This window comes from Carcharodon carcharias, chromosome 1 (assembly GCF_017639515.1).
Source record: "Carcharodon carcharias isolate sCarCar2 chromosome 1, sCarCar2.pri, whole genome shotgun sequence".
In the NCBI taxonomy this organism is placed as follows: Eukaryota; Metazoa; Chordata; class Chondrichthyes; order Lamniformes; family Lamnidae; genus Carcharodon; species Carcharodon carcharias.
Window position 1 is genome coordinate 49,857,248 of NC_054467.1, and position 15,526 is coordinate 49,872,773.

Here is a 15,526-nt window from a genome sequence, read left to right on the forward strand (position 1 = left end):
AAAGGGTGGAATGCTGCAAGTGTGTCAAAATGAATTGAAGGCAAGGGGATTGATGAATGCCAGCAAGAATTGCCATCTTCTTCCTTACCAAGTGTCTGCAGCTTAAATTATGACAAGTTTATGCTACACTGCATTTTGAGTTTAACTACATGTCAAAGCCATTTTTGAGCTGTTCAGTATTTCAGAAATTCTGCCAGCTTTTTTGGAATTTTTAGTTAGTTTTTGACAGTTTTCTGAAGTAACTTTTTGGACTACCATGCAAATTTCATTTATCCCTTGCTATAACTTTCTCTGAATTTGGAAGCATCAGCTAGAACATGTCCTGATTGATAAGAAAAACTGTTACCTTTAGATTATAGCATCTGACCTATGGTGCCTTATGATAGACTCACTTAAGTCTCTCTCTTATGACTACTCTTTGTGTATTCTCCCCTTCTGCTGCAAAACCTGTTCCGATTGTCCTGTCAAAACTGGCCATCTGCATCCATCTACAACCACCAATTAATCCAAAATACCACACCACAAAATACCTGCACAAAGTCCCATGCTCCCATCAAACCTCCCATGGTACCCACCTCATCTCCAAGCTCCACAGAGTCCCTGTACCTCAGTATGTTGATTTCTAAATTTCGTCTTTGTTTTCAATACCTCTCCCTATTCTTTCCCCAATCTGTGATTTCCTTCTGCAGGAACCTCCGACCTTGTAACATTCATTCAGAACCCTCTACCCAGTTCCCTGTCTCGCCACCACCCCCGTTGCTTTCAAGACCTCCTTAAACAGCTACTCTGACTTCAGTTCCCTATCCCAGCTTCTCCATTTCCTATGCTCAAGTGTACAAAACTCTGAACTATCAGCCTACATGTCAGTAGACATTACATCAATGTAAGCTGCTGCTGTCTGATGATGTACAAGATCTTGTTTTCTCCCTTGTCCTCATCACTTATGAGAATAACAAGCCTAAACTCTTCTCAATTCCCAGTAAACTGATCTAAATAAACTCAAATACAATACAAAATAAAACACCTGGCATCAAACTTTATTATATTTTAATTGCCACTATGTTCTTATGATACATCCATTTTCAGACAAAATTTAATGGTTTACTTCCCCAGTTATAGGCAATTGATATAAAATTACATATACAACAAATGTAAAAAAAATGATTTCAAAAGTATTTGATTGTGGCATTTTCCTGCTTGGCTGCCCAGAGTGCTGCAGTATCCCCACAAAAATAGCATTATGCCATTATATGCATTTTGCTAGGGGTTTTTGTGGTTCTTCTGCTGGTGTTACAGTGAACAAGCAGGAGAACCACACAGAAATTCACCCTCTATGATTTTACAGAGTCATACGGCCGGATTATCGCTAAGTCAGGCCAAAAAAATCTGGAGGCCTTTAAAAACAGCAGTCAAGGCACAAATGTGGAACACCCACCCCTATTTCTGGCAGGTCCCGTTTCTACCAACAGGGGGAAGGGGACAGGGCGCGACTCACACATGAGGGAAATCCGAACTCAGCAAGGCCATTTGAAATTAGTGCTGAGTTCATACAGGCTCAATTTTTGATGCTCCAGGACCCTTAACTCACAGTGTGGGAGTCATGAATTTATGGAGGAGGCATAAATGCTTTGAAGGGGGAACGAGGCCTGTTTAAGTGTCATGATCTTAAGTTATTTAAATCCTCAGCCTTTTAAAAACAGACTGCAGCTGTCAAGGGAGAAAAGCAGAAACCTACTGCTGGAGTGCACTGAATGGCAGCTCATCTGGTGTAGTTTAGGAAAAAAACCATTAGCCATCTGCAGTTCCTGCAGTTTCAGTAAACTTCATTGTCGACATTTCCCAAGGGCTGTTCATTATGAATGTTTGACTGAGTTTCAAAACTCAAAAACCACATCTTAGCGTGCGGTGGGAGGTGGGGGGTGGGGGGGGGGTTGCGGGTAGAGCTTTGGTTGTCAGTGTTAAGAGGCTATTAAAGGATTAGCTCTCTTTGATATGGTTTCTGAATAGAAGTTTGTTTGCTTTTACAACAGGTTGATCACTTGAGGGGATTTAATTTTTGAATAGGTTTCAGGAATAAGATCTATTCTTTTCAGTATCAAGTGTGTCTGAGTAACAGCTCTCTTTGGGTGGAATCAGCCCAGATTTGCACAAAGTGCAGTAGTGGGCAGAAAAAATGTCATTTTATCTGCAAGCTGCACTGGTAGGTTTTCACCATATCATCCCCATCCCAGCAAATCCTGCCTCATTAATAATATTCATTGGAAAAACTTCGGATCGCTGGTGGGCAGGTTTGGATTTGCCCACCACGCCATGACCTCAGTGCCTCCTCATGCCAGGCACCATATTTAAAGTGCACTAGACTGCATGCCTACTTCATGGCTTCAGACCAGGACTGCTCCAGGAGGCAAATGAGCCCCAAAAACAGACAAGACAGCAACCCCAAAATTGAGTGACGCCTCTCTGGGGCACCTGCTGGATGCACTGGAAGGCCACTGCCATATTCCCTACCCCCTTTCTGGCTGCAGGAGTGCAGTTCTGCATACATCTTCATGTTCTGTTAGACCAGGATCTGTATGGTGTCTGCCATCCATCCCACGGAGACCTCCATGCACACACATGTGGGCACCATTTCATCAGAAAGCAGCACTCCTCTGAGTTGGTGCCACCCTTGAGGGTCACCAATCTGGCTTGGGAGGCAGTGGCTATGGCAATCAGCACCATCGGAGCACAAAGGCAGTCAGCCATCCAGTGCAGGAAGAGGATGAATGCATCAACCAATTCATCACTCTCAATTCTCACAATCTAAAACCCATCACACATCCACAGGGATCTCACACCTCAAGGGAAAACACCACTAACTTTCACACATACCCTCACATCTCCATCAGGCTCATACCTTCTTGAGCTCACATCCTTATCCTGTCCATGGCTCCACTCACCACACAAACATTCCATGCAGTGCCATGTGTCCTGCTCACACTCTCTTCATCTATTTTCATGCAGGAGAAGCTGGCTCACATCAGCAGAAAGATGTCCCAGACCGGGGCTGGAGTGGTCCTCAAATCCCGCTGTAACTCCTGCCCACAACCTTAAATTGGTGTTCACTAGCTCTGGCACCATCAGCTTATGGGACCAGCTTTTCTTTGTCTATCTTACCTAAAACTGCCAAACTCTTGTGCACCTTTATCAAATGTATCCTCAACCTCCTTTGCTCCAAAGAGAACAAACCCAGCTTCTCTAACCTAAACTTGTAACTAAAATTCCACATTGCTGGAGGGGAGAATCGTGTCCCGGATTTACGTTGCCAAACATGCACGCCGCAAACAGCAGCGCAAAAATTCCGCATTTAAGCTCAACCAAACTTTGCTGCTTGTATCCTAACTTGCATCAAGAGCTCTGTTGTGATCGTTGAGTATGTCAGAGAGATGATAGAACTCAGTTATGGAAATGATGGGCATTGGTTTGGTGTTCAGCTTCCCAAAGGCTTGTGAGATAGATATTTACAAACTGTCAGGGTTTTCTCACTCCACTCAGATGCCAACTGCTCAAATGATTCATGGCCATAATGAGAATGCAAATTAACTTTACTGTTAATTATGTGCTTTCAGTTATAATAATAAAGATCTTTACAATGAAGACACATTACCTCCAATCCAACTACTTAAAAACGAGCAGGGGCAAAGGTAAATTTGGCATAATAAAATTATGATCGCACGATATGGAGCTCCCAGCGTGGAGCAGGACATGCAGTAACAATAATCTTCTATCCATTAATTTCATTGATGAAATAATATAAAATAATCATTTAGGATTTACCAAAATGCACTCCCGCTTGGAGCACTAGACAATGGAATGATATATATCATGCTTTGCTTATAACCCAATGTAAAATGTAATCCTCATTACATCCATTCAGTGAAATTTTGCTATTGTTCTTAAATGTGAAGTGCCACAAACCTTTGAAATTTGGCCGTATTCTTGGGTCATATGGGACAAGTAACCTGTTGAGGATGTTGCTAGTGGAGTTTGCAGGTACTCGTGCAAGATCTTCGGCTGACTGCTCACTGCAACAAAAAAAATACATTTTAAATGTTCAATTTCAGTAATCAGTTTGTTTATTCCAATATAATACTATGCCAACAATCAAACATTTTAATGATAGATTTGAAAAAAAATGATCAATAACATGATTTCAGAGTTCCAGTTTTGTTCACCTAGTTTTAGGTGAGCCGAAATTTCCTCAAATAAAATATTGGAAAGATGAAGGGTATTGTCTTCAGTCCTTGCCACTAACTTCACCCCTCTCTCTGGCCACTATCTGAGGCTGAACCAGACCATTTGCAACTTTGGTGTCATATTTGACCCTGAGATGAGCATCGAATCATGTTTTCATTCCATCACCAAGAATACGTTATTTTACCTTCATAACATTGCCCCTCTTGGCCCTTGTCTCCATTCATCTGCTCCTGAAACACTCATCCCTGCCTTTGTTACCTCTAGATTTGACTAATCCAATGTTTCCCTGGCCAGCCTCCCATCTTCCACCCTTCATGAACTTGAGCTCATCTAAAACTTTGCTGCCTCTATCCTAACTCCGCACCAAAGCTCATTCACCTATCATCCCATGTTTATTGTTCTACATTGGCTTCTGGTCTCGTAATGCCTCAATTTTAAAATTCTCACCCTTGTTTTCAAATCCTGGCATGGCTTTACCCCCACCCTTTTTCTGTAACCTCCTCCAGCCTCACAGTTCTTTGAAATACCTATGCTCTGTTTCTTTGTGTGTTTGGGTCCAGATAGGAGTTTTGGGGATTATCTATTCTTCCAAAGTATGCTACTTGAGTCTGTAGTTGCTTAAAAAACAATTATTCTTTATTTACAGCAAGTATTTACACATTTGGACAGCTAGAGCTTCCAGAACTCTCTTACTTCTCAGTTATGTGATCTGACATCATTATTACATCAGCGTCATGTATGCTTCTGATGTTAACCCTTTACACTACATGCTCCTGAAATTCTAGCTTCTTGCGCAGCTCCCGAATTTAACAGCTCCATAATTGGCAGAAGGGCCTTTAGCTGCCTATGCCCTTATCTCTGGAATTCATTCCCTAAACATCGCTGCCTTTCTACTTCTCTCTCCTCCTTTCCGTGCTCCCTGAAATATTCCTCATTGACCAAACTTGATATCTTCCAATGTGCCTAAGTCTCAAATTTTGTTTGATAATGCTTTTGTAAAGTACCTGGGATTCTTTTTTTAAAATTCATCCCTGGGATCTGAACATTGGTGGCAAATCCAGCATTTGTTGCCCATTCCTTATTTCCTTTGCGAAGGTGATGGTAAGCTACCTTCTTGAACCGCTGCAGTCCATGTGATGTAGATCAAACCACAATCCTGTTAGAGAGGGAGTTGCGGGACTTTGACCCAGCAATGGTGAAGGAACAGCGATATGATTCCAAGTCAGGGCAATATGTAGTTTGAAGGGGATCTTGTAGGTCCCATGTGACTGCTGCCCTTGATCTTCAAGGTGATCGAGGTCACAGGTTTGGAAGGTGCTGCGCAAGGAAACTTGGCAAGTTGCTGAAATGAATCTTGTAGCTGGCACACAGTGCTGTCACCCATCAGTGGTGGAAGGAGTGAATGTTTAAGGTGGTGGATGGGGTACCAATCAAGTGGACTATTTAGTCCACAAGCTTCTTGGAGTGTTGTTGGAGATGTACTCAGGCAAGTGGCGTGTATTCCATCACACTCCTGACTTGAGCCTTGTAGATGGTGGACAGGCTTTGGAGAGTCAGGAGGTGAGTTAATTGCCACAGAATTCCCAGTCTCTGACCAGCTCTTGCAGCCACAGTATTTATATGGCTGACGCAGTTGAGTTTCCGGTCAATGGTAATACCTCAGGATGTTGTCATTGGGGGATTCAATGGGATGGGGAGCTGACTATATCTGCTCTTGATCGAGATGAGCTTAGTCTAGAAATTGTGGGGCATGCATGTTACTTGCCATTTATCAGCCCAAACCTGAATATTGTCCAGGTTTGCTGCATGCGGGTATGGACTGCTTCAGTTTCTGAGGAATCATGAATGGTACACAGCAGAGTGCTATCATCAGTGAAACTTTAACACATTAAGTGCTTTCTAAATGCAAGTTGTTGGTGTTTTCTGGGACAAGAGTTTTCTCCCTCTTGATAATTAGGAATGTACATATAGCATTTGGCATCACAGCTTCAAACGTTTGGGAGTATTTTCATCACCCACCACTTCCATAAATCCCCTAGACTGGGTGGAACAGGTTTGGTAGGGGGGTGTTAACAAACTGGATACCTGAGAAATGATCCCCCTAGATTTTCCCTGTTGTGCGCAGCCTGTTTGTCTCAAGGACCTACTCGATTTCCAGGGACTATTTGTAGGGTGACACAGTGTGCCAGCTACAAGATCCATTTCAGCAACTTGCCAAGTTTCCTTGCACAGCACCTTCCAAACCTGTGACCTCGATCACCTTGAAGATCAAGGGCAGCAGTCACATTGGACCTGCAAGTTCCCCTTCAAACTACATACTGCCCTGACTTGGAACCATATCGCTGTTCCTTCACTGTTCCACCCAGAAGCCAGTCTGCCTCTCAATCTGGCTGACTACCAGGCAGGAAACAAGGCAAAAAAAATCTGATGAATTTCCTGGTGGTTGACACCCACTCTCTCTCTACCTTCCCAAAAATATATCAATACAGTAATAAGTCAAGCAAGGCAATATGAATTAATTGGTACAATTTCAATGTTCATATACACAAATTTTTGAAGGTACCATATTGACAATTTGACATATATGTTAAAAAAGAATAGGTCCTTGACTTAGAGATCGTGGACCCTGAGAGCACAAAAGCAACAGAGTTATTTTAACTCTTTATAAAATGATGGTTAGGCTTCAGCTGTAGTGGACAATTCTCAGTATCACACATCAGGAAGGATGTCAAAGTCTTGAAGAGAATGCAGAAGAGATTTACTAGAATGGTACCAGTGATGAGGATGTGGAGAACTGGCGAAGCTGATGTTATTCTCACTCCAGACAAGGTTAAGGGGAGATTTGACAGCGTTGTTCAAAATGATATGGGGCTTTGATAGAATACACAGGGACAAACTGGCAGGAGGACTGGTAACAGAGGACACAAATGTAAGTTAATTGGCAGAAAGTCCAAGGGAAATTTGAGAGATTTTTTTATGCTGCGAGTTGTTGTGAAATGGAATTTGCTACCTGAAAAGGTGGCAGAAGGAGATTCAATGGTAACTTTCAAAAGGGACTTAGGTAATAATTGAAAATCTACAGGGCCATGGGCAAAATACAGGGGTAAGTAGAGCAAGTAGAGAGACATGTTTGACTGAATGACTACTCCTAGTCTTTAGGATTTTAATCAAGTTTCCTCAGGTCAGCTATTCCAAAGCAGAAGTTCAGACTATGTAAGGACTAGAGAGCATTTTGCCTAAATTGAAGATTAACATACTCATATTATTACTACTGATATCAAATCCTGTGTTAACCCTGTGATGGGATTATTCCTCTTTGTTACCATTATACTGCTGAAGCAAAAATTCTCCTTTTCATGCTTTTTTTTCCTCCGAGGGTTACTAACGATATCCAAAATAAAGAAGCAGCTGTGTATTCTAAGTAACTTAGCAAGAGTTACATTGCAAGAGTCTGAGCTTGCTTTGTTTCCCATTGTCCCACATCACCTGGGTGAAGCACAGAAACAACAACCTGGCAGAGAAGGAGGATCACCCACCAGTAATAGAAACTTCCAAAATTTTGCTTGCATTGAAAACAATGCTTTTCTCCCCCCAGATGCTGAGTGACCAACCGTGTACTTCCAGCAGTTTCTCTTATTATTTCACCTGTTCCTGGCATAAAAATTAAGCAGAACATGGCAGATAGTTTAAAATAACAGGATGTGAGACAGCACCTATTCAGTATTGCAAAGATGAAACTTCTTGCTGCTTAAACACAAAGGGTACCCATTCAAAAGTATGCGTGGTCCTTCGACACTTGCAGCGATCAAAATTATTCAGGTCTAATGATTGTTAGACTTTAAGTACTTTGAAAATCCAGAAGATAGGCTGAAAGGTGCAATGGGTTAATAGAATTGTTTTCTCATGTAACAGACATTTGAAGCCAGGCAAAGAAATAGGATGGAATTCTCTTTCTATAACTATAGGCATCCTCTATGAAACAATATTGGGCAGTTTAGCCTTGTTTATAATAAAACACTGATAACAATTCAGCACTCATAAGCAATGGAGTAGAAAATCCAGTTTCACTGTTCCTAGAGCACATTGGTAAGACATATCACAAAACTGTGCAAACCCAGCTTATGAATTCTACCAATTAGTGTCATCAGGCTAGATTTTACATTGAGCTATCATCCCCGCAACCCCAGCCAAAATGTCAGAGGTGCCTCTGATGGGTACAGCAGACCTGCAAAGGACTTTCCATCCCCACACCCCTCACCAGTCCATGCAGCTAAAGATACTGGGCTACCCGCACCACCCCCCCACCACCACTCCCCCACCTGCCCCCCCCACCCCACCCCCTATCGTGGGTATAATAGTGATGGGGGTGGGATGATACCCTCAAGTGGCTATTAATTAGTCAATTAAGGGCTTTAATAAGCCCAAGGGCAGATGGGCCATCTGACACCTCCCATGCCACCTGCAAAATTTCATACAGGACAGGGGTGGGTGGGTAGGCAGCAGGAAAGCCACTCATTGGATTTTACATGCCCCTGCACACCTTCCATAAACCTGCCAAGGCAGCATGTAAAACCCAGTCCATAGAGTCATACAGACAGGATTTTCACCCCGAGGTGGTGGTGGGAATGGAGGTGGGCAGGTAAATAATAATACACCTCTAGCTGGCGTGACCACTTGCTAACACCATCTTGACCTGGAGCCATGATTCCACAAGCAGGACTGGGGGTGGAGGGCCTACCTGCCCACAAGTGAGGGTAACTATTTAAGGTAACTTATAGGTCAATTAAATACAACTATCAGAAGTCAACAGGAATTTTCCAGTTTGTCTGCACCCAACACCCCCCCCCCCCCCCCCCCCCCCCCCCGCCTCCAACACTCAGCTCCACCACAGTGTCAGGAGAATAACAGATGCCTGGAGGTGATCTGCTGCTGGCAGACCAGGGGAGGTGGTGATCCAGGCTGAAACTGAGGCCCCACCTCCTGTCTACCTGGCCACAATTGTTTCCCCTCTAGAGAGGTTTCCCTTTGACGTTGATGGCCTGCCAGCTGTGACAGATTTTTCTTTCAGACTTTTAAAGTTGCCGAACGGGCACTTTCCATGCTGACAGGCCTCCACCGGGCCTCCAGCATCAAGAACCCACCCATTGTCCTGAATTGTATGGCAAGTGCATCCTCTGGTTAGTACTTGGCCAACCTGGACAAAATCAATGTCGGTGACTGTTCCTGACACGGTGTGGAATTGGGACCAGCATTTGACCCTGATATCAGGGTTTTAATTGAGTTTGCACTTGATAGGTTGCAGTTCAAGTTTATGATAAAAATTATTTGCATGAGCGCAAATGTAAAATACTCCATAAACCAGCACAATTGTCTAACAGAACAGAATTGTTTCTCTTTTGCTTTGGTGTGAAAAACGTCGCTTTAGCCACCAGCCACAATGGAGGGTTTTTGCACTGTATCGTCCCATTCCCAGCACGTCCCACCTCATTGATAACGCATTCACGGAAAACACTCCGGATCGCTGGCGGGGAGGCCTCCGATTCGCCCAGCCCACTGTCACCTCAAGCTGTCAGTAATCGGGGCACGATATTTAAAAGGCGTCCCTGCACAGAGCCAGCACTCTCTAAGGGATTGGAAGCTGCTGCAAAGTCGTGGCTGCCAAAGGGAGGAAATGTGCTGCACCCAAATTTAGCGATGCCTCCCTCAGGCACCTACTGGGTACAGTCGAGGCCCACTGGGCCAGCTCTGGGCCAAGACCGGAAAGCAAGGTCACCAACCCAGCATGGGCGACAGTAGCAGCGGTGGTCAGCGCAAAACCCTGCAACAGAAGTCAGCCACTCAGAGCCAGAAGGGGATGAATGATCTCCTCCACTCCGCCAGGATAAATCATTCTTCTCATCACTCTCAACTCACACACTCACAAACCCATCACACATCCACAGAGATCTCACTCTCTGCCAGTTCAAGGGACATCACCATTCACTCTCTCACACACACCTTCACCTATCCTCATCCCTTCCATGGCACCACTCACCACCCATACACGTCAGGCATCCTTCTCATCTGGCCTGGCAGGTGTCCTGCTTACACTCTCTCCATTTGTCTTCATGCAGGACAAGCTGGCACATAACAACAGGGAGAGGTCGCAGACTGGTGGAGGAATGTCTGACATGAAGATCCTCACAGACTTTGAAAGTGGAGCCATCCAGCTGGCCAACAATAATCTGGACTGTTCCTGTGCTGACGGTGAGGTTGGCGGTGCTCAACCAAGTGAGGATCCAGCAGTGCAACAACCATCAGAAAACCATGCTGTGAATGAGTTCCCCTGTTCCACAGTCCCCTGCCATGCACTAATTATCTCTCCTTGTTTTCACAGGCACATCTGGGAAGCAGCCAAGGGGGTCCACGACACAGGTCTTCAACTCAAGTCCTGAAGACACCTCAGAAGTAGAATCTGGCGACACCCTAATTGAACTCCTATCACAGCGCTCGCCCACACCCTCCACCAGCGCAGCGACACACACCTCGGTGGGACCTAGCTTTAGAGTAGCCTCAGCATCACAATCTAGCGAGCACATCGCACTGTCTGATCCAAGCAGGCGGCAGCAGGGACTTCCCAGGTGTCCGTCACTCAGAGAACTGCTGGAGACCAGAAATTGTTGAGTCTGAGTCAGGTGACGACTCTGGACTCGGTCATGTCACAGTTGCTGGAACTACAAAGGCAAGCTCGGTAATATCAGGAAGGGACATCCACTGCAATCCTCAGATTGCAAGGCACGATGGAGGAGTGCATCTGCCTACAGTCTGAGGTGATAGTGCCAGCTTGCCAATGCACCAAGATCAACACTGGTCGGATGGCAGCTGCCATGAAGATGTTGGTCCAGGACATTTGTCCAGCATTGCTGAGCAGGCTGAATTCCATTGCTGACACCATAATTAGCCTCTTGTGCTCTCAACGCATGGGGTGTGGGGCAACTCAATCTCACTCCAGCTCCCTTTTCTCCTCAAGGAGTCAGCCAGGGGCTGTTGGACACCCATACGGAGGAGGACCAGCAGCTCAACACTCCAGGTCCATCCACCCAGATGACTCTAGGAGTGACTGGCCCATCTGAATCACCTCTTCCTGTGATCCTAGCAGCTTCAGCTCCACAGGCCAAGGAGGGTGCAGCTGCGGCACAGCAGGACTCCGAAAACAGGCTGGGGCCTTCGAGTTCTTGACCCTCCAGAGGACACCCATCAATGTCATCACAGACAGGGCTTGCCTCCACCTCCGCTATGGAGTCAGGGGAGCATCAGGACATAGCAGCAGGGTTAGGAAGGTTAATAAGATGTAATTAGTTACACAGCTTGGGAACGGGTGTTAATTACTTGCACATAATGTTCACTATTGTAAATAAATTCCAAAGAATGTCTCCCTGTCTATGGCTCCTTGTTCTGAGGAGCAGTGTTCAAGTCACTCAGATGTGAAACCTTGATTCCTACACAAGATAAAGGCAGGTGTCTCAGTCCTGGGCCTCTTCCCTGTGCAGTGTGTAACCTTCAGACCAAAGTGATGGTCCAGCCTCACTCTCTCTGGACACATTAGTAATGCCTGTGCCTCGATGGTGCTTGTCATTGTTGCCAGAATGTAGTGGGCAGATGTCACAGAGTTCCATCATTCTCTCTGTGTGCTCTCAGCACCTTTGAGGTGGGGCTGGCCCCATCTCTTCAGCAACTGTGACCGGTGACGCTGTGCTCCTGAAGGTGACAGGTGCTGAAAGCGGACAAAGGATCAGGTGTATTTAAAGTTTAATGGCTGCGTCTCCATGATATGACCCCGGTTACAAAGTGTAAGCGAGCTACCCTCAGCCAGACAGGAGTCAGGCATTCACAGTGTCGCGGAAATCGGAGTGAACACTCAGACCCAGGAGGTTTGTCTCAGAAGCCTTTTATTAAAATCGTGATATCACGGAGAGCCCAGCAGCATATAACGGAGCTAGCCAGCACTCTGACTAACATCTCTTTACACAAATAGATATAGCAGAAGGTTTGTGACAGAAACTTGGGCAATTACAATAGTTTCAAATGGCTTCCAGAGATATCGATCAGTGTTAATGTTTCAACGGTTAGACAGGACAATGTCAATGGTTCAGCAAATAGATAGTGTTAATGGTTACACATCCTGGGCAATGCACACACAAATAGTTTGTCTCTTGGGTTTCACCATCGTATCTGACATCCGGAGCCCCTTAGTCTGGAAAGGTAGCACTGGCCCTTTGATTTGCTAATTTATGCGCTGGCTGCGCAACTGTTTGGGGACATTCCACAGTAATTTTATTATACATGTATTTCAATTTCCTTTCCCAATTATACATGTAGTTTATTTCATTCACAATTATATACATATTTTATTCCTCCACACACAGAGACTAGGTGAAGATCAGTGGAGTGTCCTCACTGCATGTCATCATCATCCTCCACAAATCCTACAGCTACGTGCCTGCCTTGCCTGGCCAGTGTGATGGCCTGATCACCGGCATCCCCGTCTTTGAGGACCACATCAGCGTCAGTCCCTTCAACATCGTCTTCATCAGAGGAGACATGCAGATCCTCCATCTCCTCCTCAGCGTGCACCTCCCCCCATTGCAGCACCATTGTGGAGCACACAGTAAGCTATGATGATGCCAAACACCCTATGGTCACAACATGAGCTTCACCGTACCGTCGCTCTGCTGCAGTTTGAGGCCGCCACATGGGCGTCATCATCCGCGCCCCCTGTGGGTAGCCCTTGTCCCCAGGGAGCCAACCCTGCAGTCTCTCTGCACCCTGGAAGATGTTAGGGATCTGAGACCTGCTAAGGATGTAGGAGTCATGGACACTCCCTGGGGATTGTGTTCAGACCTGTAGGATGTGTTTGTGCTGGTTGCACATCAGCTGCACATTCAGAGTGGAAGCCCTTGTGGTTGATGTTGTTACGACAGAGATCAAAGTACCATGTGAGTGAAGTTCTTCACGCACTGCACCTGTGGAAAACCAGAGAACTCACAAATCCCAGCACTCTTGCTTCTTGGCTTTCCTGGTCCCAGCCGAAATGCACAACGTTCTGTACCTTTGCGAAGATGGTGCCACGAACTCCTGGATACACTTGTGCATGGGGCTTGCAAGATCCCGCACAGGTCACCTAGGAGCCCTGGAAGGAGCCACTGGCACACAAATTGCATGCTGCGGTCGCTTTCACGGCTACTGGCAGTGGATGCCCTCCATGTCCCCGTGGCACCAATTCCTATAGCAGGTGGTACATGTGACCGACCAGTTCCCTAGACATGCACAGTCATTGGCAACACTGGTTCTCAGTCATCTGCAGGAATGACAAGGGCTGTCTATAGACCTTGGGTCTAGTGAGGTACCTACGAGCGATGGTTCACGGTGGACTTTCAGCTGCATGCGCAGCAAGCCCTGCTGCCCCTTCATCTTCACAGGAGGAAAAACAGTAAAACCTGGGAAGCAAGAATATTGGTCTGAACTGGTCTTGTACACCTTAACATGGAACACCAGTAAAAATTGGGAAATAAGAGTACTGGTCTAAACTGTTTTTTACTTCTAAACTGAGGGAGGTGTTCCTCCCTTTGCTGAGCCAGGCACCTCCACTGCTCTCTTCTTCTTCTCTGCTCCCTGTAAGCCATGAGGCATACCACTAAATCACCAGGCTCCATGATCCTAATGTTCTCCTCCTACAGGATTAAAGTGAGTGACACGCAGGTTAGCATGGGTGTACTAAGAACCTCTCTTGGTTAAGTCTGAAGGTCCCTTCACGCATGTCGGAGAATGCTGGATGATCTGTGTGTAGTGCACGCATTGGCTGTCTGTAACCCCGCCCACCTCCACCTGTGGTAAAGTAGCGTGCTATGTACCTTTAAGAGAATGTAGTTAGTTGACCATGTGACTGTATTGACCAATCGCTACACTGAGCGAGCTTCTTGGGTAACTAAGTCGGAAGGAGAATCAGGAAGCACACATGGTGTTAGTGCTCTGTTCTTAGTTCCAATAAACTACCAGTGTTTGTTCAGTTTATCGGTCTTGCTGCCTGCATTGTTTCAAGCACCAACTAATGTGTTAATGTCAAGGGCACAGCTAGCATTCTCCAGACAAAGCGAACCCGATAACCAAAACCATAAAACCGCCCCACTCCATTTGCCTGATTGGTGGCAGCTTTGCCCACTGGACTACATGCTCTTCTCTCAGCTCAGGCACGGGCATTCTACTAGCCCACACTGCAAAGTTGTGCTGTTAGCTTGAACCGTGATGGATACGGATCCAAACCTTAATAAAGACACTGCAAGGGGCTGTGAGCACCTCCGCAAGTGACCGCACCATGGTCAACTTTTGCAAGGGGATTCTACAACTTGCCCAGTCATCCAATTGTTCTGCTGCCCCTAAAATGCACATTCATTTGCAGTCTGTGCCCGAGAGGTTAAAAGTGCTGTAGCATTTGGTGGCATTGCTTGAGTGGGCTAAAAAGACCCGAACTCCAAGCATGTCAATGGGGCTGCAGCTGAATGGTCTCAGCTGCGGAAGAATGCTCAATTTGACAAGCTTTTCCAAACATGTGGTTACTTCCCACACCCTCCCCCCACCCCCACACTAACCCCGACATGTGCTGTACTTTCTTCAGTCTGTACTGCCTTCCCCAGCGCATGTGCTTGTGTACTTCCATCAGTCTGTATTACCTTGCCCCCCACCCCCAGTCTGACCCGCACGGGAGGCCTTGCCCCGGCAATGTACCGAAAGCCAGCCGGGGAAAAAGTGACTTGCCTGTGCCCCACCGTGAATGCACGGTGCCTCTCCCCTGATGACCTACAGGCGATGCTCGTGAGTGCTGCGCAAGGTTGCATGCATTCACCTCCAAGTTCCCCTCGAAGTTCAGGTTCCCAGGTACACGCCTTTTAAGGGCCATCGTGAAACACGTCATTCTGAAGTCATGCTGACGTGGGTGGTAAATTTGACGAGACGGGGATGATTTCGGTGAGCAGGGCTTATAATGAGATGCTAAAGTATCGAAGTTAGGTTCCTGATGTGCGGCAGCAGCATAGTCCGCCACTGAGGGACGGAGCAGACGATCGCGAACTTGTTGCACAACGGCGCGAAACTGAACTTTGGCCCTCTCGCCATTTTGTCCCCTGCCCCACCCGCCATGATGCCCGATGCCAACAGGGCCGGACTATTCCAACCTATCTTAACTTGTCAGGTACATGTTCAATGTTTACAATCATAAACATTGGCTTCAATTTTAGTCATTAGCAAAGCAACGCCA

General features: G+C 46.1%; 1 protein-coding gene across 1 annotated transcript in view; it reads right to left on the reverse strand.

Moving 5' to 3' along the window:
* The window catches only part of glrbb (glycine receptor, beta b), a 218,111-nt gene that overhangs the window by 168,581 nt on the left and 34,004 nt on the right, over positions 1 to 15,526 (reverse strand). The window contains exon 3 of the mRNA XM_041190631.1: positions 3,958 to 4,064. Coding sequence (XP_041046565.1) covers positions 3,958 to 4,064 — 107 coding nt within the window. The remainder of the gene's footprint in view (positions 1 to 3,957; positions 4,065 to 15,526) is intronic.